Source organism: Schistocerca cancellata, chromosome 2 (genome assembly GCF_023864275.1).
Source record: "Schistocerca cancellata isolate TAMUIC-IGC-003103 chromosome 2, iqSchCanc2.1, whole genome shotgun sequence".
NCBI lineage: Eukaryota > Metazoa > Arthropoda > Insecta > Orthoptera > Acrididae > Schistocerca > Schistocerca cancellata.
In genome coordinates this window covers 570,733,538-570,757,805 of record NC_064627.1, presented here as the reverse complement: position 1 = coordinate 570,757,805, position 24,268 = coordinate 570,733,538, and the positions used below count along the sequence as shown (strand labels likewise).

General features: G+C 42.5%; 1 protein-coding gene across 1 annotated transcript in view; it reads right to left on the bottom strand.

Annotated features, from left to right (window-relative positions):
• Positions 1-24,268, bottom strand: part of LOC126146965 (uncharacterized) — a 47,955-nt gene that overhangs the window by 5,624 nt on the left and 18,063 nt on the right. Inside the window, exon 4 of the mRNA XM_049915655.1 lies at positions 19,155-19,316. Coding sequence (XP_049771612.1) covers positions 19,155-19,316 — 162 coding nt within the window. The remainder of the gene's footprint in view (positions 1-19,154; positions 19,317-24,268) is intronic.

The following is a 24,268-nucleotide window of genomic DNA, read 5'->3' as shown; positions in this document are numbered from 1 at the left end:
TACCCGGAATGCTGTGTTTTAGATCTCACTTTGACATGTCTTAGTATCTGGATGGGTGGACGGACTACGGAAACGCTGATAATTGTTACAACAGCAGCCATGACCTACCACACAGGTGTGCTGTTGTCGCTAATGTTTGTGGGTAACAGCCCTAATGGAACGATATGCTTATCTGATGGTGTTGTGGAGAAATCCTATCCTGTACTGAGGGAAATATGTTTCTCATACTTTAATATAGCGCTTCTGAGTAATATTTACGTCGTCTTTGTTTAAGTCAGTGTTAAGAATACCCATGTAGTAGATAATTTAAACTGTTCGTGTACAGAGCATAATTAATACGCTATCGTTGGTCTTAAGTCTTAAAATGGTTTAAGGCAATTTCCGAGTATTCTTACCACATCCAGTAGACAAAATGTTGCTGTTCTGCAGGTTATCTGATAGCTTACACCATAGATGTAACTGGCACTGATTACATTGGAGCACGTTGTAAATACTGTTTGTTATAGTTAAAAAACACTTAAACAGCCTTGCACTGTGTCAAACACGTGATTCATTGTATAGTTATTTATTGTAGCCTCCAGCCTGGTAACACAATGGTCCTTAGCCAAGGAGTACGTGAAAGCTCCTCATAGGTACATGTCTGGACACTTTGTAAAATATGTAAGGCAGTTAGTAGTAACTGACACATAAATTTATCACATATCTCTACTATGTAATAGGAGGTCATACATTTTGAACATGCTATTCCAATTACCTTATAGTTGCCCACAATCGATTGTTGCTTCCCTGGCAGTCTCCTTTCATGCAGAAGTCGTGCCCGATGTTTTGTAATCAGTGTATGTGGCGTGACTACTGCTCGTGTATCTACTAGTTACAGCTCCTCTTGACCGATTACCACATCTGTATAATTTTTTTTCTAAGTACATCTCTCATGTCACGTCTATCACTTTTTCTGTATAAGTAACAACAAAAGCCATATATTTTTGTCCAAGGAGGCTACAAAAAGCCCCCCCCCCTCTCTCTGTCTCTCTCTCTCAACCTTTAGGACAGATATCAGTCAATTAACAGGCAGATTGCGCAGCGATTTTAATATCCTCATTGCTTTCTAGGAAAGCATCAAAGAGATTTACCCAGACACTTTGATATAGAGTTTATGTCACATTATGATCACACTCTAAAATAAATGCAGACATACTGTATCTCCATGTAGTACTTTTTAACCGATTTTTTTACATATCCAACATTTTTCGATATTTATCCTTTTTTCTTATATATAATTATCCAAGTATAAAGATGCTCTTATTGCTTACGTGACCAGATACGGCTTGTTATTTTTTTATGTCATCCAACTTTGATACAGAGCCCGAACTCGGCCAGGGTATATATTTAATGCTCAGCTGGCAACAATTAAGTGTCAAAACGAACGCTAAGACACGCACACACACACATACATGGATTGCTATTGGAGGTATTGTGTTGACGTTATTCTGCTGTAAACACACAGCTATGCTATTTCGCAGGTAGGCTTCCCACTATCTCCTCCAGCAACGCCGAATGCGTCATCACCGGAGGCGGCAGAGGCGATTGCGCTAGATCTAAATCAGAGTTCGTCAAACTTCCAGAATGAGATATCCACTCTGCAGTGGAGTGTGCACTGATATGAAACTTCCTGACAGATTAAAACTGTGTGCCGGCCCGATACTCGAACTCGGAAGGAAGTCTGGAAGGTAGGACACGAGGTACTGGCAGAATTGAAGCTGTGAGGACGGGCCATGAGCCGTGCTTGGGTAGCTCAGTTGGTAGAGCAGTTGCCCGCGAAAGGCAAAGGTTCCGAGTTCGAGTCTCGGTCCGGCACACAGTTTTAATCTGTCAAGAAGTTTCATCAGACTTGTTGGAGCTGAGCGTCTGGCACACGCTATTGCGATAACGGTAGACATGGTTGCTAGTTATGGTTTCTGAAACCATCAAAAGTGTCCCCTTCCCCAGAAGTTTTTATTAGTGTGTTAAGAAGTTGAGGGTGGTAGGGAATATAGGAAGAGTAATTATGAGAAAGCGAAGTAGAGGCCTAACTGGTGGTTGTACAGACGTCTAAAAATGTAATATCTAGAGCAGGTGTATATGAGGTAGTTGAAAGCGTATCGATCTCATATGACCGAAAAGGCTTCCATTTTTACACAAATGTTATTTTGTCATCGGTATGAATAATCGTCATCCTGTGTTTACCATACACCTACAACAGATGTCTCATGACAGGGTGAGGTGAAAGATGCTACGGCAGGTCGATGTGAGATGCAAAACACAACATTCCGGGGAGTTAAAGTATGGGTGACGTGTAAAGAGGCACACGCATTCCTGACAATCATCTGCATCCCTATAGTTTTAATTACTTAACATAGAAATATGCGTTCCAGAGATTGACATACAAAATAATTGCGAAGTGACAGATATACAAAATTACTAAGAAAGACAGACTGCCGTGGGATCAACCCATCGCTATACGAAGAATTAGTGTAGATATGACTGGGTGGAAGCGTGCCCACCAAACTGGACTGATAAAGAGCTACACAAAATACCGAACAGGATACTGACAGTATTATTATCGTCTACATCTTGGTGGTATTCTACGTTGCACATCCACACGACTGGTCAAGCAAATCATTATGGAAAATTCAAGTGACATTAAGTCTGAGAGTGAGAAGATCAACTGCGCATCCGCTCTAGAGGGTTTGGTTGATTGTGATATAGAGTAAATTATGCCTTCCCGATAAGTATAAGAGACACTGTTTGTCAAGTAGACCTATTAAAATTACGGAGATCGTTCCACAATTAGTCTTCTGTGGGTGACTAATACCACCTCAGATGGAACTGATCGTGACGATTTTTCTGGTTATGGGCCCTAAAATTCGATTACATCTCATGTCTTTAGTTGGATGTGAATATGTTGTAGAAGACTATAGTTTTATGGATTATTCGGTAATGGTAGGATGCAATATCTTGATACTCCAGTTAAAAAAGAAAGACGACCAGGACCTGTAATGGTTTAGAAAAATAAAATTCCATCTGCACATCCAGGTGACTGTTGATTCATCATAAGCAAATTAGTATGGAAAATCCCAGTGAGAGTAAATGTGAGAACGCAAAGATCAACTACGCAACCGCTCTAGAGAGGCTGGTTGGCTGTGATATAGAATAAATTATGCCTTCCTGATACCTATAGGAGACGTTGGTTGTCGAGCAGATCTATTAAAATTACCGAGATCGTTCCGTAATTTGTGTACTGGAGGTGAGTAATACTAACTCAGACGGAACTGATCTTGATGTATCTTGTGATTATCACTCCTAAAATTCGAATACATCTTATACTTTTAGCGGGATGTGTGCATGTTGTGAAATAGTTTTAATGGATTATTTAGTAATGGTGTAATGCAAAACATTGATACTCTACTTTAAAAAAATGCAGTCAGTATATGTAATGGTTTATAAAAAATATTTCACAGCGACTCAACGCTACGGAGTAGGTCAGCAACCTTATGAAACATATTGGTTGGTCATAGGTCTTTTTTTTTTTTTCCTCCGTGGGAAACAGTGTATGAGACTGTCCTGCGATACACCGCTCGTAATGTGACACTACATACATTGTTAGAGCGTTTTCTTAAAGAGTCCCATCACGATGGCAAACATGAGCCAAGTTACTGCATATTTGTCTCATAACGTTTTTCTCCTAGTACAATAGACTTAAAAAAAACATCGCTATGCAACCGTTATTCTCAGAAGTACTGGCCTTCAATATTACCTAATTTGTGATTTGACATCGACAATATTGTATTCTCGGAGCTCTAACGACATGTGAGAGGCCGATTCGTGTTAGAATCTTAACGTGCAACATCTTCTGGTATTATTGTAACGAGCTGAAGTATGGAGTGTTTTTTTTTTTGGTACTAATATTGCTTTTTTTATTAATAAGACTGTATGCAGCAGCGCATAGGCGTGTAATACAAACTAATCTTAGTGTATTTTTATTCCTCTGACAGTTACGTGACTTCGCCAGGCAGCACAGACTGTCAACATTATCAGTCGACGGTTTCCTCTGTAATCCATGGCGCGTGGACGACTCTCGGCTACTGTTTCAGCTGTCGCATTGCGACCGAGGCGGTGGTAGTTATAAGACGAGAGCCGTTGAAAAGTAATTTTGGACCGTTACTCCTGGGTTATTTCGCCCATCTCTCAGTTTGCGTATGAGTTTTCCTGTGGTTACTTGGAGCCAGTGAGATGGCTCTTCCGAGGTGTTGCACGACTGAAGGTTTGTCAGAATTCCCAGGGCTCTCTGCAGGCTCGCAGTGGCAATGTAGAACCTCGTCCTCATTAGATCTGTAGATCTCGTAAATACAAGCAGCATCTCGTCATAAACACGGTGCTGATTGCCGTCTTATCAGGTGTGTGCAACTCTCTTTTCAAGCGCTCATTGTGCATGTTTTTATTTTTTTATTTTTATTTTACGCGTCTAATTCCGTAGAACCAAGTTGAGGAGCAATCTCCAAGATCATGGAGCGTGTCAATAGACGAAATTACATCATCATCATCATCATCATCAACAACAACATTTAAGACATTATGCCTTTCAGCGTTCAGTCTAGAGCATAGTCCCCCTTATAAAGTTCCTCCATGATGCCCCCCTATTCAGTGCTAATATTGGTGCCTCTTCTGATGTTAAGCCTATTACTTCAAAATCATTCTTAACAGAATCCAGGTACCTTCTCCTTGGTCTACCCCGACTCCTCCTAGCCTCTACTGCTGAGCCTATGAGTCTCTTGGGTAACCTTGCTTCTCCCATGCGTGTAACACGACCCCACCATCTAAGCCTGTTCGCCCTGACTGCTACATATAGGAGTTCATCCCCAGTTTTTCTTTGATTTCCTCATTGTGGACACCCTCCTGCCATTGTTCCCATCTACTAGTACCTGCAATCATCCTAGCTACTTTCATATCCGTAACTTCAACCTTATTGATAAGGTAACTTGAATCCACCCAGCTTTCGCTCCTATACAACAAAGTTGGTCGAAATATTGAACGGTGCACAGATAACTTAGTCTTGGTACTGACTTCCTTCTCGCAGAAGAGAGTAGATCGTAGCTGAGTACTCACTGCATTAGCTTTGCTACACCTCGCTTCCAGTTCTTTCACTATGTTGCCATCCTGTGAGAATATGCATCCTAAGTACTTGAAACCGTCCACCTGTTCTAACTTTGTTCCTGCTATTTGGCACTCAATCCGTTTATATCTCTTTCCCACTGACATTACTTTCGTTTTGGAGATGCTAATCTTCATACCATAGTCCTTACATTTCTGATCTAGCTCTGAAATATTACTTTGCAAACTTTCAATCGAATCTGCCATCACAACTAAGTCATCTGTATATGCGAGACTGCTTATTTTGTGTTCACATATCTTAATCTCACCCAGCCAGTCTATTGTTTTCAACATATGATCCATAAATAATATGAACAACAGTGGAGACAGGTTGCAGCCTTGTCTCACCCCTGAAACTACTCTGAACCATGAACTCAATTTACCGTCAACTCTAACTGCTGCCTGACTACCTATGTAAAGACCGTTAATTGCTTGCAAAAGTTTGCCTCTTATTCCATAATCTCGTAGAACAGACAATAACTTCCTCCTAGGATCCGGTCATATGCATTTTCTAGATCTATAAAGCATAGATACAATTCCCTGTTCCACTCGTAACCCTTCTCCATTATTTGCCGTAAGCTAAAGATCTGGTCCTGACAACCTCTAAGAGGCCTAAATCCACACTGATTTTCATCCTCAACTAATACTCACACTTTCCTTTCAACAATACCTGAGAAGACTTTACCCACAACGCTGATTAAAGAGATACCTCTGTAGTTGTTACAATCTTTTCTGTTTCCATGTTTAAAGATTGGTGTGATTACTGCTTTCGTCCAGCCTGATGGAACCTGTCCCGACTCCCAGGCCATTTCAGTTATCCTGTGTAGCCATTTAAGACCTGACATTCCACTGTATTTGATGCGTTCCAACTTGAGTTCATCCACCCTAGCCGCTTTATTGCACTGCAATCTATTGACCATTCTCTACACTTCCTCAAATGTGATCCTATTTCCATCATCATTCCTATCCCATTGTACATCGAAATCTGAAACATTACTGATCGTATTTTCACCTACATTGAGCAACTCTTCAAAATATTCCCTCCATCTGCCCAAGGCATCAACCGGATTCACCAGCAGTTTTTCTGACCTGTCAAAAATACTTGCCAATTCCTTCTCACCTCCCTTTCGAAGACTGCTAATTACACTCCAGAATGGTTTTCCAGCAGCTTGACCCAAAGTCTCCAACCTGTTTCCACAGTCTTCCCAAGATTTCTTCTTGGATGCTGCAATTATCAATTTGGCTTTGTTTCTTTCTTCAACATAACTACCGAGCGAGATGGCGCAGTGGTTAGAACACTGGACTCGCATTCGGGAGGACGACGGTTCAATACCGTCTCCGACCATCCTGATTTAGGTTTTCCGTGATTTCCCTAAATCGCTTCAGGCAAATGCCGGGATGGTTCCTTTGAAAGGGCACGGCCGATTTCCTTCCCCATCCTTCCCTCACCCGAGCTTGCGCTCCGTCTCTAATGACCTCGTTGTCGACGGGACGTTAAACACTAATCTCCTCCTCCCCTCCTCCTTCAACATAACTTTCTTTGTCTACCTGAGTTCTAGTATGTAGCCATTTTTGACACGCCTTCTTTTTCCTTTTACAGGCTGCCTTGACTGTGTCATTCCACCAAGCTGTTTGCTTCATCCTACCTTTACACACTACTGTTCCAAGACATTCTTTAGCCACTTCTAGTACTGTGTCCCTGTACCTTGTCCATTCCTTTTCCAGTGACTGTAATTGACTACATTCAACTAACATTCTACAACGAAATTACAACATAAAAATAATAACAGATAAAATAACATGTTTATGAACCCAAAAAAAGACAAGCCGTAAGTTTATGTAAACGCAGCCAACAATATAACACAGTAATCAGCTTAATTTTTCAAGGAACTGCTCACCAGAATAGAAGGAGTGACCCTTGAGGAAACTCTTCAGTTTCGATTTGAAAGCGCATAGATTAATGCTAAGTGGCAGCTTATTGAAAATGGATGCAGCATCATACTAAAATGTTTCAGATGGATCTAAACACTACAGGACTTAACATCTGAAGTCATCAGTCCCCTAAACTTAGAACTACTTAAACCTAACTACCCTAAGGACATCACATACATCCATGCCTGAGGCAGGATTCGAACCTGCGACCGTAGCAGCAGCGCGGTTCCGGACTGAAGCGCCTAGAACCGCTTGGCCACAGCGGCCGGCCAGCACCATACTGCACAGCTTTCTGCCCAGGAGTCAAGGAAGTGCGATCCAAATGCAGATGGGATTTCTGCCCAGTATTAACTGAGTGAAAGCTACTAATTCCTGGGAATAAGCCTATATTGTTAATAAGAAACGACAGTAAAGTATATATATATATATATATATATATATATATATATATATATATATATATATATATATATATATATATTGAGAGGCCAACGTCAGAATACCCAGACTAATGAACAGCGGATCACAAGAGGTTCTCGAACTTACACCACCTTTTGTCTGAACCGCCCGTTTCTGAGCCAAAAATATCCTTTGAGAATGCGAAGAGTTACCCCCAAATATAATGTCATACGTCATAAGCAAATGAAAATAACGAAAGTAGACTACTTTTCGTGTCGAACTATCACTTACTTCAGATACTCTTCGAATAGTAAAAATGGCAGCATTAAGTCTTTGAACAAGATCCTGAACGTGAGCTTTCCACGACAGTTTACTATCTATCTGAACGCCTAGAAATTTGAACTACTCGGTTTCACTTATCATACTCCGATTTTGTGAAGTTAAAATGTGGGGTTTTGTCGAATTGTGTGTTAGAAACTGCAAAAACTGAGTCTTACTATGGTTTATCGTTAGTTTATTTTCTACAACCCATGAACCTCACCGTTTGAAACAATGTCAATGTTGCGCACAGCATCCTTTACTACCAAGGTAGTGTCATCAGCACATAAAAATATTTTAGAATAAACTGTAATGCTAGTGGGCATATCATTTATATACTAAGCAACAGAAGTGGTCCCAGTACTGATACCTGGGGCACTCCCCCCCTCCCCCCCCCCCCCCGCTCCCATTTGACCGTGCCCCAGTCAGACCCCACATCGTAGCCACTCTCAACACTGTGGATAATGACCTGTTGCTTCTGCTGTTAACCAATTGTGAGCTACTTCCTGTGCTCCATAATTGTCCAAGTTCTAGAAAAACATTTCGTGATCAGCACAATCAAACGCCTTAGTTAAATCCCAAAAGATGCCCAGTGGTCGAAACCTTTCGTTCAATCTGTCCAGTACCTCACAGAGAAAAGAGAATATAGCATTTTCAGCTGTTAAACCACTTCTAAATCCGACTGTACATTTGATAGCAAATTACGTGAAATAAAATGATCAATTATCCTTACATACACACCATTTTCAATAACTTTAGCAAACGTTGATGGAATAGAAATAGGTTTAAAATTGTCTATATTATCCCTTTCTTCCTTTTTATAAGGCAGCTTTACTACTAAGTACTTTAATCGTTCAGGTTCAAATGGTTCAAATGGCTCTGAGCACTATGAGACTCAACATCTGAGGTCATCAGTCCCCTAGAACTTAGAACTACTTAAACCTGACTAACCTAAGGACATCACACACATCCATGCCCGAGGCAGGATTCGAATCTGCGACCGTAACGGTCGCGTGGTTCCAGACTGAAGCGCCTAGAACCGCTCGGCCACCCCGGCCGGCAGTCGTTCAGGAAACTGACATTCTTAAAGGAAAAATTAAACAAATATGGCTCAGTACAGGGCTAACATGTCCAGCACAGTACTTTCAATATTCTTCTAAGCACTCCATCATGCCCATGAGAGTCCTTAGTCTTCAGTGATTTAATTATTGACTCAGTCTCCCTCTTGCCAGTATCACAGAGGTGTATTTCAGAGTAGGAACTAAGGTATTATTTAATTCACCAGCAATGATCAGAAAGTGATCGTTAATTACTGTACATATGTGTGACTTATCAGTACCAGAAATATTTTTACTATGACCTAACTTCATAACGTCGACCTTGTGCTGCTGACCAGACACTTCTTTCATGAGTGACCATATGGTTTTAATTTTATCCTGTGAATTAGCTATTCTATTAGTGTACCATGTCAGGTAACGGGCAAGTTGTGGCGCCCTGGAAATATTATAAATTCGGAGTTAGTGTGGTCGCGCGGGGGCCCTCTCAGCGGCCCGCGGCCCGGCAGGAACCAAGTGGTGAGAACGTTTGCTGAGCATGAGGGGTAGCCCCAGCGCATGGTCCATCGTCGGCGTGGCTGGGAATTCCATGGTGACGCTGTGTCGATGTAGGAGATTTGTATGCCGGTAGTGCCAAAGATGACGGACTTTGTGAGACCATAATGGCAGACATTTTGCAGTTCATATAGAAATTAATAATATCCAGATGAATCATGTTACTTCAAAAAGAAACATGTACATTACCATTATTTGCACGACGATTCTGATGATGTAATCAGCTTTTCAGTATCTTTATTAGTTTAAAGTTTAGTTCTGACTGTAAATTATACAAGTAGCACCCAGCAACGAATTTCCAAAATCTAACCGTTTCATTCGATTTTGTTGATCGAAGTGTCTTTAGAAAGCTGTTAGTGTAAACCTAAATTGGTATAAATTACAGGTATGTAACTTGAATAGTACATGGGTTATTGGAGGTGAAATTGGCCGATTACTATCGATTGCGTCAGGCCATAAATACTCTACAGTTACACGAAAAAACGATAGCAGGATGCTTACAAATATATTTATTCATCTATGTCTTTGTTTATGCTATTCATGAAGAAATTGGTCCATTATTTACTATGTTTTAGAAAGCACAGAGACGTTTGGCTACTGGCCTACTTTTGCGTGATATTACTTTGATGTATGTCTATTTAATTTGTTTATGTATTTAATAATGTGTGTTAGAGCGTGTTTATGGTCCAGCCATAGGAATATTTATTTAATTTCAAGTTATTTAAATGTAAATCCAGTATTTCGAATGTGTCTGAAAATGTTTGTGAGTGTGCGTTGGCTTGGAGACATGACGGGAGCGCTATCGCCAATCACAGCGCTCGTTGCTAAGGGAGGCGACTACTGAAGTGAATGGAGGGTGAGTTCTGAACAGTGCGGCGTGAGGGACAGTGCGGCATAGGACAGGGCGCTGGACGTGACGGCGCGACGGACGCACGGTCGCGGCAGAGACTTGGAGAGAGTGGAGCGGTTTTCGCGTGGTCGCGGCAGATAGAAATACTTTGGAGTGCCGACTTGTGCACTTGTGAGATTTCCGTGGCTTCTACAGTGAAGACGTAGTGTGCGTTTAGAAGTGAATATCTCGCGAGCTTTGTTCATAACTAATTACATGCTGTAGGAAACTATTGTTTCCCTGTTATTCAACTTATATTTTATTTAATTGCTGGACCATCGACTCCAATAACTGTTTTGCAGAAATATACCACATTCTCAAAAGTACTTCTACTATCGTACTCATAATTTAAAGTGGTTAAGATAGCACCTGCAGATTTTATTTAATTGCAATCTTTCATTTAGCCGGCCGCAGTGGCCGAGCGGTTCTAGGCGCCACAGTCTGGAGCCGCACAACCGCGCGACCGCAGGCTCGAATCCTGCCCCGGGCATGGATGTATGTGATGTCCTTAGGTTAGTTAGGTTTAAGTAGTTCTAAGTTGTAGGGGACTGATGACCTCAGAAGTTAAGTCCCATAATGCTCAGAGCCATTTAACCATTTTTTCCTTTCATTTATAAATTTCTACGTTACATTCGCAATTGCCGAGTTATAGGAACCTTCAGCCATTCGATTCATGTGTATAATCATATTGTTTGCTGTAGACTCAGCAGTATTTGGCTTGTAATGCGGCTACTACGTATCCCAGCCCCTAGACAACGAGACCAGCCAAAACTTTTAATATTTCAACTCTGAGGTTACGTAGTTGAGGGCCACACCATCACGTCATTTTCATATTTATTCGAAAGCCCGCAACCACATACTCTTTGCCTTCCTAATAACATTTTTAAGCACCCTGAAATATTGTTTGTAATGGGCTACTGTAGCTTGATTGTGATACTTCTAACATTCTGATATAATTCCCACTTTGTTGGCTCTGGCTCTGAGGGCTTAACTTCTGGGGTCATCAGTCCCCTAGAACTTAGAACTACTTAAACCTAACTAACCTAAGGACATCACACACACCCATGTCCGAGGCAGGAATCGAACCTGCTACCGAAGCGGTCGCGTGGTTCCAGGTTGAAGCACCTATAACCGCTCGGCCACTGCGGCCGGCCTCCCACTTTATTCCACAAGATATCCCACTAGTCAGCCACCCAGGCTGCCTTTTACTGCTAATACCCTGTTTAGAACGTTCGAATGGAAAGCAGCTTTTAAAAAATGGCTCTGAACACTATGGGACTTAACATCTGTGGTCATCAATCCCACAGAACTTAGAACTACTTAAACCTAACTAACTTAAGGACATCACACACATCCATGCCCCAGGCAGGATTCGAACCTGCGGCCGGAGCGGTCACGCGGGTCCAGACTGAAGCGCCTAGACCGCACAGGCACACCGGCTGGCGCAGCTTTTAAAGGGCAAGAGAAATGTTTTAAGGAAAGCATTATATTTGTCATCTGTGTTTTCAGCACTATAAACATCCTGCCATTCTTTTTCCTTAACGAGGTTTAAAAACACTCTCTGTTGCTGTTGGATTAGTTTTTCTACACATTTGTAATTAAACATAATATTTTTTTTAGTACAAAACCTTTTAGTGTTAAAATTTGTGCATCGTGTTCTGAAATGCCATCCAGCTTTCTACAGAATGCGCGTCTAGTAAAGAAGAGTGAATACAAATATTGACTGGATGTGCTACTGTTCCCCTGCACCCTGGTTGGAAAAAACGCGATATGCACAGTCTGTGTTGTTCACATTTTTGAATGAGGTTGGTAATTGGCCTTTGGATGATACACTTATTGGTGTAAAATGCTCAGTCTCTAAGGTCGCGTTTTGTAGCATTGTGATCTCTGCGAGTCTATGACCTTGTATGCAAGAAGTGTTTATTATTCGGTGCACTGTGAACGATTCCCAGTCACGTTTGAGTGTGGCAAACTCATATATGATTATTTCTACACATATTTCTTATTGTGACGTCGCTTATTAATACTGTGAGAGTTAAATGTCTAGCGTATCTATCCCACCATCAACGTAATCGTAGAATTGTATTTTTATCGTCAATTCTTTTCCCCGAAGTACACAGTTTGTTTCACGTGTACTGGGTGGATAAGTCTGCTGTGCCAGTCCTATTCACGTTTCAGAGATTTTTTTTTTTTTTTGGTCATCAGTTTACTGACTGGTTTGATGCGGCCCGCCACGAATTCCTTTCCTGTGCTAACCTCTTCATCTCAGAGTAGCACTTGCAACCTACGTCCTCAATTATTTGCTTGAAGTATTCCAATCTCTGTCTTCCTCTACAGTTTTTGCCCTCTACAGCTCCTTCTAGTACCATGGAAGTCATTCCCTCATGTCTTAGCAGATGTCCTATCATCCTGTCCCTTCTCCTTATCAGTGTTTTCCACATGTTCCTTTCCTCTCCGATTCTGCGTAGAACCTCCTCATTCCTTACCTTATCAGTCCACCTAATTTTCAACATTCGTCTATAGCACCACATCTCAAATGCTTCGATTCTCTTCTGTTCCGGTTTTCCCACAGTCCATGTTTCACTGCCATACAATGCTGTACTCCAGACGTACATCCTCAGAAACTTCTTCCTCAAATTTCAGAGATACTCATTATTAATACTCAGGCCAAATATTCAGCTGCAAATACAGCAGTGTGTTAGCCGTACAGCGTGCGTCTTTGGAATTCCATCCATTAGTCGAAATCATGTATGTTCTGGTTTTCCCGTGGTTAACATACGAATCTGACAGGAACGTTGCTTATACCTGTAGCGTTTATTTTGTTACGAGTCTTCCTTCCAAATAGGAGGATACGTGTCTGAAAACGAGTCATCCATGCTACTTTGGAAAGCACGAGGTTCGGAGAGAGGAGGGGAAGTATGTTTCTGATTGGTACAGAGATAAAGGGCGTTGGAAAATAATGTGCTTGATGCTTAAACTGTTAGCAACGTTTATCTGCAAAGGAGTCCACAGATTTCCTCTGGTAATCATGTAAGTGTTTGCGAATTATGACTGGTTTGTCTAGGTGTTCCATAGAGGAATTATGGATGAGAGGGAAGTGAGTGCTTGGCATTTAAAAAATGGTTCAAATGGTTCTGAGCACTATGGGACTTAACATCTGAGGTCATCAATCCCCTAGAACTTAGAACTGCTTAAACCTAACTAACCTAAGGACGTCACACACATCCATGCCGGAGGCAGGATTCGAACCTGCGACCGTAGCGCCGGCCGGTGTGGCCGTGCGGTTAAAGGCGCTTCAGTCTGGAACCGCGTGACCGCTACGGTCGCAGGTTCGAATCCTGCCTCGGGCATGGATGTGTGTGATGTCCTTAGGTTAGTTAGGTTTAATTAGTTCTAAGTTCTAGGCGACTGATGACCTCAGAAGTTAAGTCGCATAGTGCTCAGAGCCATTTGAACCATTTTTGCGATCGTAGCAGTCGCGCGGTTCCAGACTGAAGCGCCTACAACCGCTCTGCCACAACGGCCGGCCTTGGTGTTTAAAGTGTTAGCAGTGTTTATCTGCAAAGGCGTCGACAAGTTACGACACATTTTGCTGTGGCGGGACGCTCTCTTCTTTGACGACTGAGAATCATTTTTCACAGCTACATTGGTCACATCTCTCTACCATATCTGGCGAGATGGTCTGGCGTAGTTTTAGACAGACATGTGGATCTCTGCCGAACGCGACCTGGAGGCCACGATCCTAAGATTACCTCCAGACCATATCGGTATTATCTGGTGAATACAGGAAAGGAGCACCTCATAATCTTGGTGTTCAAATGGCTCTGAGCACTATGGGACTCAACTGCTGTGGTCATAAGTCCCCTAGAACTTAGAACTACTTAAACCTAACTAACCTAAGGACAGCACACAACACTCAGCCATCACGAGGCAGAGAAAATCCCTGACACCGCCGGGAATCGAACCCGGGAACCCGGGCGTGAGAAGGGAGAACGCCACCGCACGACCACGAGATGCGGGCGATCTTGGTGTGTATTAGTCTTTAATATTCCACGTACACCTTGGGATCTGTTTGCCTTTATTACCGCTAACAGGAGATCTCTTGGCCATAAATGTTAGGCATTCACCGCAACTTTTCTCAGCAACTGCTGGTCACTGTGTCCACAACCATCGCCGTTCGCGGCTACACACCCACACGTCGGAGTCTGAGGGGGCTGATCTATCCTCCAGCAGGCGACATAATTTTTCCTGTCTGGAAGTTTGCTACAATTCCAATTTCTTTGGTTAGAGGTATCTGAATTTTACTATGGCGTCACATAATCTAGTAACGTATGTGGAATTTCTTATAAAAGACCATTGGCTTATAGAATTCTCTATGACGTCACTATTTTACCAACGCATTCGTTTCTGACACTATGACATAACACACTAGTAATGGAGTGCTGACTTAGCAATGATGCATAAATCGGGACCACGGCTTATAACATCACAACGTTGACGGGACATCGAGAACAGTGCTATTTTATTGGACAAAACACGTAATATTGTGAAACACAAGGTAAAAATACGTAAAATTGAGGAAAATACGTAAGGATATATGAAACTAAAAATACTTAGCTGTCTGCCTTGGCGAGGTCTCTGCTGGCGCCACATAGTATTGTTATATGTTACATAGAGTTATGTAATTTATTATAAGCAAATAGACACAGCCTCTCCCTGTGATACACAGCTCGACTTATAAGGTAGATAATTGTGGAAAATATCGGAGAAACTATGAAAAGTATGGAAAAATACATAAAAATGGGAGTTATTACATATGTGCTGTTGTCACATAAGACTGTTATTAACAAACAGAATTCAAGTGACGTGAGCTAATGTAATTTGTTATTAGGAATTAGACAACTCCTCTCCCTATGCTCTCCAGTCCTGAGCAACTCCTCCCACACAGGTGTCCCAGTTATAAAAGACAAAAGTGTGGAAGGGAAGCTCGATCCTCTTGGGTCCAGGGGGCAGAGGGTTCCCGCCTTTTTATCTCACGTGACACAATTGCCTGGGTGATTCCCCCTGGATGACCGTGATCAGTGGTTCTCCAGGGAAGGCGAGAGGGGGAAGCGAGGTGCCCAAGTGTGTAATTCAGCACCGGATGTCGTTATCAGAAACCTTGAAATAAGATCCTTACCTCACTGTCAGTCAGAATGCCGACTGCATTCCTACAGCTATTCACCTTGGCACCAGAGGATGTCGTCCTCTTTAGTCCTTAGTGCACTGCCGTGGTCACGGTAGTCTTGTAAACAAGTCTTACTTCATACAGAGTGCTGCCTTCCTTCTGGAGTCCTGACTGGCATTATGCCTTGTGTCTTGTCCGAATATTAAAGCTTATCTCTATTCTTCATAGCCATGCCACATTTTACAATACTGGCCATTAAAATAGCTACACCAAGAAGAAATGCAGATGATAAACGGCTATTCATTGGACAAATATATTGTACTAGAACTGACATGTAATTACATTTTCACGCAATTTGGGTGCATAGATCCTGAGAAATCAGTACCCAGAACAACCACCTGGACCGTAATAACGGCTTTGATACCCCTGGGCATTGAGTAAAACAGAGCTTGGATGGCCTGTACAGGTACTGTCCATGCAGCTTCAACACGATACCACAATTCATCAAGAGTAGTGACTGGAGTATAGTGACGAGCCAGTTGCTCGGCCACCACTGACCAGACGTTTTCAATTGGTGAGAGATCCGGAGAATGTGCTGGCCAGGACAGCAGTCGAACATTTTCTGTATCCAGAAAGGCCCGTACAGGACCTGCAACATGCGGTCGAGCATTATCCTGCTGAAATGTAGGATATGGCAGGGATCGAATGAAGGGTAGAGCCACGAGTCGTAACACAGCTGAAATGTAACGTCCACTGTTCAACGTGCCGTCAATGTCAACAAGGGGTGACCGAGATGTGTAACCAATGGCACCCCATACCGTCACTCCGGGGCGATGACGAAAACACGTGTCCAATGTGCGTTCACTGCGATGTCGCCAAACACGGATGCTGTAAACAGAACCTGGATTCATCCGAAAAAATAACGTTATGCCATTCGTGCACCCAGGTTCGTCGTTGAGTACACCATCGCAGGCGCTCGTGTCTGTGATGCAGCGTCAAGGGTAACCGCAGCCAGGGTCTCCGAGCTGACAGTCCATGCTGCTGCAAACGTCGTCGAACTATTCGTGCAGATGGTTGTTGTCTTGCAAACGTCCCCATATGTTGACTCAGGGATCGAGAGGTGGCTGCACGATCCGTTACAGCCATGCGGATAAAATGCCTGTCACCTCGACTGCTAGTGATACGAGGCCATTGGGATCCAGCACGGCGTTCCGTATTACCCTCCTGAACCCACGGATTGCATATTCTGCTAACAGTTATTGGATCTCGACCAACGCGAACAGCAATGTTGCGAAACGATAAACAGCAATCGCGATAGGCTACAATCCGACCTTTAGTCGGAAATGTGTTGGTACGCATTTCTTCTCCTTACACGAGGCATCACACCAACGTTTCACCAGGCAACGTCGGTCAACTATTGTTTGTGTATGAGATATCGGTTGGAAACTTTCCTTGTGTCAGCATGTTGTAGATGTCGCCACCGGCGCCAACCTTGTGTGAATGCTCTGAAAAGCTAATCATTTGCGTATCACAGCATCTTCTTCCTGTCGGTTAAATTCCGCGTTTGTAGCACGTCATCTTCGTGGTGTAGCAATTTTAATGGCCAGTAGTGTGTATTAATATAATTTGACAGGCACGACACCTCATGCATTAATAAAATTGGTAGCCATGACAAATAGAGGGTTACGAGGGCGTGCTGAAAAGTAATGCCTCCAAATGTTTTATGCCAGAACTCATAAGGGTTTTTTAGAAAAACAAACGTTATTAACATTCTACATTTTTATTCTTCGTGTCTAAAAATTTGCATGCCTCTGCCGCTAGAGGACTGCGAATCGTAGCGTGTAACACGGCCATGTGTAACGTAACTATGTTGGTGCTTGAGAAACAGCATGCGTAATCGAGTTTCGAATTCGATGAGTTGGTTCACACGTGGAGCACCGTCTCTTCCATCATGAAAATGTGAGACTACACTCGAGCGCTGCGACATCTGCAGCCGTCCGACGTTTTGGGATCACCGGCCTCGATCATCTTCCATGCAGCCCCGACTTGGCCCCATCCGATTTTCATCTGTTTCCAAAGCATAAAGAACATCCTCGAGCACTTCACCTGATGATGAAGCGGTGTAAGCAGAGATGAGGTTGTGTGTCCGTTAACAAACTGATACATTCTGCAGTACCGACAATCTTGTCTCTCGTTGGGAGCAATGTATTTGCTACCAGGCTGACTGTTGAGAAATAAATATGTAGACATGAAGAACAAAGATGTAGAAAGTTAGTAACGTTTGTTTTATTTAAAGAGTTTACAGATAAAAAAATCTAAGATATTACTTTTCAGCATGCCCTTGTGTAATATTGGACTAGGAGAAGAACGTTTTTTGGTACAATGATGAACTTGAGGCTATCGCGATACCATCTGAGGCTATGAGTCTGGAAAGCCAGCTACTTCAGTTACTTCAGCTACGGCTTGCTCTGCGCGGGGGAGTCAAAATAAAATGGTTCAAATGGCTCTGAGCACTATGGGACTTAACATCTGAGGTCATCAGTCCCCTAGAATTTAGAACTACTTAAACTTAACTAACCTAAGGACATCACACACATCCATGCCCGAGGCGGGATTCGAACCTGCGACCGTAGCGGTCATGCGGTTCCAGACTGAAGCGCCTAGAACCGCACGGTCACACAGACCGTCGCCGGGGAGTCATCAGGTGACTGAATGACCTCGTGTCCATGTGTGATCTACTTCCCTTTTACTTAGGTAAATGCAAGAAGCCAGAGCTTAGGATATGACTTTTGAATTATTCCAGAAATATTTTTTTTTCTTACTCGTATTAAGTTATGTGTAGAGAAACCGTCATGGAACAACAACTACAAAAGGTCGTCACGTTCTATTACTGAATGTCGATGCGATTACCCTTTAACTGCTCACGCAACCGTTCTTAACCCTTTGAGTAACAGTAGTTTGGCCTGAAAGAACCTTTTTTCTTTCTTTTTGAAGTACCAGTTACTTTCGCATGAAACCGCCGACGCTACTGCAAGGCAGAGACATTTAGTGGTAGACCGAGCTACTTCTACGGAAGTAGTGCATTTAGCGTTCGCTTACAACAATGCAAGTGTCGGCGCGCAGATTGCTCTGCTTTATTGCGGGAGATTGTGACATGTGTTTTTTTTATAGTGATCATAATAAGGAGACAATGACAGAGAATGTAAGCCTATATATCTTAAGTAAATTTGAATTTGTGCTGCTGCTGTTAAGCGTTTTCGAATCGAAACCACTGGATAAATATGAACTTCTGATACAAATGAATTAAATTTTAGCTCCATTTCTGCTTGTTATTTAGGACCATTATTTGTATTAGCCATTGTAAGTTCATGAAAGTTTCGAGATTTGGGAGTGTGTCTATGAAAAATGAGAAATTGCTTTAAAATATATTTCATGAAACGGTAGGTGGTTGAAAACTGTATATCCCAGTGGTTCCAAAGTGTAACTAAGACTTAAAATAACTGTTAATTTCTTCTTGTATTTGTTACTTAGCGTGATGATAAAAGTCATATTATTGAAATATTTTAAAATTAACTTTCTTTTTAAATTGATGGGTCTCAAAGGGGTAAGGACATCAGTATACGAAATTCCTGCATAGACTGCATCAACTTACCTTCTTCACTCTTGCCGAAAATCCAGCAGCGTTGTCCCTCTTCGGGCGATCGGAAAATTATGGACGAATCCAGCACTTCCTGTAACTTTGCCAAGCGTAGAATTGGCTCTCCAGTGCAGCACTTGACATGCCAATGCTCGTCCTTCACAGTCACCTTTTTTGCTGAAACAATATTAATTAGACGTTTCAGAAACTTCAACTTCCTGGTATTTCACAGCTTTTGTTAAAAACTACTCATGGGTGCACCACAGATATTAAAAAAAAAAATATATGTGTTGCTGCCACAGCTACACAAAATAAGAAACCACTTCCGTCCATTTAAATATCGCTTTCACGAAAGTGGTATATTAATGCTAGTATGTCAGGGATAAAGGAAAGTCTGACATTTATTCACTAAAACATTTTCTAAACAAATGTTTGGTGTCAGTGAGCTGTGCATTCCATTTCACTACAACGAATAATATGCTCTTAATTTACCATCACCTTCTTCCTTCCCACTTCCGCTCAACCTTTCCACCCTCAATCTCCCTACAAAGGACTGCACACTCACCAAAGAACATTCACCAACGAACATTCACCAACAAATATTACGGCAACGCGACCGAGCTATACCACGCATTGCAGCTGCAGCGTGCCGTCATTTAGTTCCATTATCTAGAATGGGTATCTAAATTAACCATACATGTATTTAATTATCCATGTACTAGCTCATTATATGACCTCAACCGTTTACTTGCTTTTATGTCAATAAATTCTAATCCCCTACCTCCCAAGGAGCAGCGAAACGTCATCGGAATGGCCACCAATCAACCATCGACCTGCCGTCCGCTAGGTACGACTCAAATACCAATAATTTTCAGTTGTTTCCCAGTTGACCACCTTACTACTCAGTCAGATAGCAAGCGATATGAGTACCAAATTTACGTGCAATTGCTGCAGGCCTTGTTACCACTTTCTCGTCCCCACAAATGTGATGCTGATAGGATTGTCCGTTTTTTATTTTATTGTAGGTTATTTCGGACAACAGTTCTCTATACTTTATGAGAACAATAAAATACATTAAAATATATTTTTTCTTCAAGGATTCATTTTTTGTAAAACATGAAAGACCACAAAGTTGATTATAATTTTGTATCTAACAGATTGAACGATTAACTAGTACTCATATTTGTACACTACCTAACCACAAATGTCAGAGTTTCAATCGAGAAAGAGTGCGAACCGATTAATTTCATATTCTTTGCAACTAATAAGCACCACAAATGATTCTGCTAGATTGTGTGAGGTAATAAACATTTCTTAGTACTGCTCGTTACATACTAGTACAAGACGCAACATTTCGTGTTCTAACCAGATGACAGCTGTCTACCTCATCGATCTATTACAGAGTCCACCAGAAAAATGTATTCACTCTTTGACAGGATCTATCGAGATATCGATATTGTCGCTAGATTTGAGTTACGAGTGCGTTGTAGTATGGACTTTGACTCATCTCGGTATTGAGAAAACAAGATGGCTGGAGCACGCTTGACATTCGAGCAACGAAAATGTATTGTGAAGTGGTTTTTCGAGTTCGATAATGCCGTTGAAGTGCAACGTTAGAAGAGGCCGGAGTTTGAAACAGAACCGCCAACCCGTCTAACAATTAAACGCATCATTGACAAGTTTGAACTGCATGGAACGATTTGTGATATTCACAAAGGAAGATCAGGAAGACAACGTACAGCTGCAAGTCCTGCTTCGTCGGCTCTCGTGTTGGAAACGTTTGTTAATTCTCCGCAGAAGTCTGCTGCACAATGTGCACGTAAAGTGGGGGTTAGCAGTACAAGTGTACGAAGAATTCTGAAAGCTGCAAAAAAGTTTACATTCCACAATTACTGCAAGCGGTTGAGGATGACGATCCTGATCGCTGAATGCATTTTTACTAATTGTATTATCAAATGGTAACTGATAACGAACAATTTGTGACGAAGGTAGTGTGGAGTGACGAGGCATGATTTAAACTTAATGGAACCGTGAATCGGCATAACAATGTGTTCTGGGCACCGGAAAACCCTCATGTTTGTGTGGATCAAGCAGTCAATCTACCAGGGGTTCATGTATGGTGCGGACCATCGTCTAGGAGCTTAGTAGGACCTTTTTTTCTTTGATGCTACTGTCACTGGAGAAGTGTACCTGGAAATGTTATGCACATCAATTTTGTCAGGTATAAGTGCGCTTTATGGAGCTGGTGAAGAGGTCTTCTACCAACAGAACGGGACACCATCAGATTACCACCTAGCCGTACGAGCTTTCCTGGATGAAAATATTCCGGGGCTTTGGATTGGACGAAGAGGGCCCATTAAGCTCCCTCCACAGTCGCCAGATCTAACACCTATGGACTTTTGCTTTTGGGGACCTGTGAAAGATAACGTCTATCGACGTAAGCCACGCACGCTAAAGGAACTTCGCCAGGACATTACAGCTACATGTGCAGCGATCTCCACTGTAACATTGACTGCAGTTGTTGCGGCGACCGCTCGTCGTTCTCTTATACGTGTAGCCGCCAACGATGACCGTTTTGAACATTTAAAGTAATCATGTGCTAAACTGAAGGTTTTACAACATGCGTGATCAATTATTAAATGTAAAATAAACACATAAGCAATACTTTTCGTTTCTTAAAGTGCGTACACATTTTTCTGGCGGACTCTGTAGTTCTGGTACTATTGCAGCGTGACAAACCCTTTTGTTTTGTGTTTGTTTGTTTTGTGCGAGACTGACTGAGTTAAATAAAGTACGGTTCTTCGGTTTTACAGCTTATGTAATAGTGAATAGTGGATAAAAGCAGCTTTTGAACACTCGATACTCCCATTACGCCTACAAAACGCGGTCACAGTCGTGAAGTAGATGAAATAGATATTGAATAATTCACCCCAAAAAATGCGCCAAAAAGACTGATATGTCGGTGCAGATGATAACATAATTTCAGAAGTACGAAAGTGGCTCAAAAATGGCTCTGAGCACTATGGGACTTAACATCTGTGGTCATCAGTCCCCTAGAACTTAGAACTACATAAACCAACTAACCTAAGGACATCACACATATCCATGGCCGAGGCAGGATTCGAACCTGCGACCGGAGCGGTCACGCGGTTCCAGACTGAAGCGCCTAGACCGCACGGCCACACCGGCCGGCAGTACGAAAGTCATGGGATATTGAACACAGTACTTGGTTAACTATACTACTGGCCATTAAAATTGCTACACCATGACGTGCTACAAACGAAATTTAACCGACAGGAAGAAGATGCTGTGATATGCAAATGATTAGCTTTTCAAAGCTTTGACACAAGGTTGTCGCCGGTGGCGACACCTACAACGTGCTGACATGAGGAAAGTTTCCAACCGATTTCTCACACAGAAACAGCAGTTGACCGGCGTTACCTGGTGAAATGTTGTTGTGATGCCTCGTGTAAGGAGGAGAAATGCGTACCATCACGTTTCCGACTTTGAAAAAGGTCGGATTGTAGCTTATCGCGATTGCGGTTTATCGTATCGCGACATTGCTGCTCGTGTTGGTCGAGATCCAATGACTGTTAGGGAATATCGAATCGGTGGGTTCAGGAGGGTAATAAGGAACGCTATTCTGGATCCCAAGGGCCACGTATCACTAGCAGTCGAGAAGACAGGCATCTTATCCGCATGGCTGTAACGGATCGTGCAGCCACCTCTCGATCCCTGAGTCAACAGATGGGGACGTTTGCAAGACAACAACCATCTGCACGAACAGTTCGACGACGCTTGCAGCAGCATGGACTATCAGCTCGGAGACCATGGCTGCGGTTACCCTTGACGCTGCATCACAGACACGAGCGCCTGCGATTGTGTTCTCAACGACGAACCTGGGTGCACGAATGGCAAAACGTCCTTTTTTCGGATGAATCCAGGTTCTGTGTACAGCATCATGATGGTCGCATCTGTGTTTGGCGACGTTGCGGTGAACGCACTATGGAAGTGTGTATTCATTATCGCCATACTGGCATATCACCCGGCGTGATGGTAAGGGGTGCCATTGGTTACACGTCTCGGTCACCTCTTGTTCGCATTGACGGCACTTTAAACAGTGGGCGTTACATTTCAGATGTGTTACGACCGTGGCTCTACCCTTCATTCGATCCCTGCGAAACCCTACATTTCAGCAGGATAATACACGACCGCATATTGCAGGTCCTGTACAGGCCTTTATGGATACAGAAAAGGTTCGACTGCTGCCCTGGCCAGCACATTCTCCTGATATCTCACCAATTGAAAACGTCTGGTCAATGGTGGCCGAGCAACTGGATCGTCACAATACGCCAGTCACTACTATTGATGAACTGTGGTATCGTGTTGAAGCTGCATGGGCAGCTGTACCTGTACACGCCATCCAAGCTCTGTTTTACTCAATGCCCAGGCGTATCAAGGCCTTTATTACGGCCCGAGGTGGTTGTTCTGGGTACTGATTTCTCAGGATCTATGCACCCAAATTGCGTGAAAATGTAATCACATTTCAGTTCTAGTATAATATATTTGTCCAATGAATACCCGTTTATCATCTGCATTGCTCCTTGGTGTAGCAATTTGAATGGCCAGTAGTGTAATAACGCGTGAAACGAATTTAAGGTAAATTGCAACGTACGTGGAGTTAAATTTACAACTACTTCAGCTGGAACAGGGCAGATGAGTGAAAAAATCTTTTGGGCACGCATATGTTGCGTATACATGCGTGTACGTTCTGTTTGGTTATGATGGTAGGCTGGGCTACTGGCTGGTTATTAATTTCTGAACTCTGCTTCTGCTTTCATATCTAAAAGTTCACCTTGCGGTGATCAACAAAAAGTTACTGCAGCTGAACTAGCAGTAACATATCAGACTTTATAACATAATTTGTCCTACAACAGTATGGACTGTATTGTAAAAGTGAATAAAAATTTTTATCTCTATTTCTCTACAGCTAAAAGTACTCTTCTGGCTAGAAACAAGATGCAAGGCCTAGTTATAGAAGTGTTGGGGCCACCTGTTGTTAAAAATGCCGTAGATGATCTAGACACCGACAACAGATTTTACTGTATAAAAACTGATACTTCTAACAA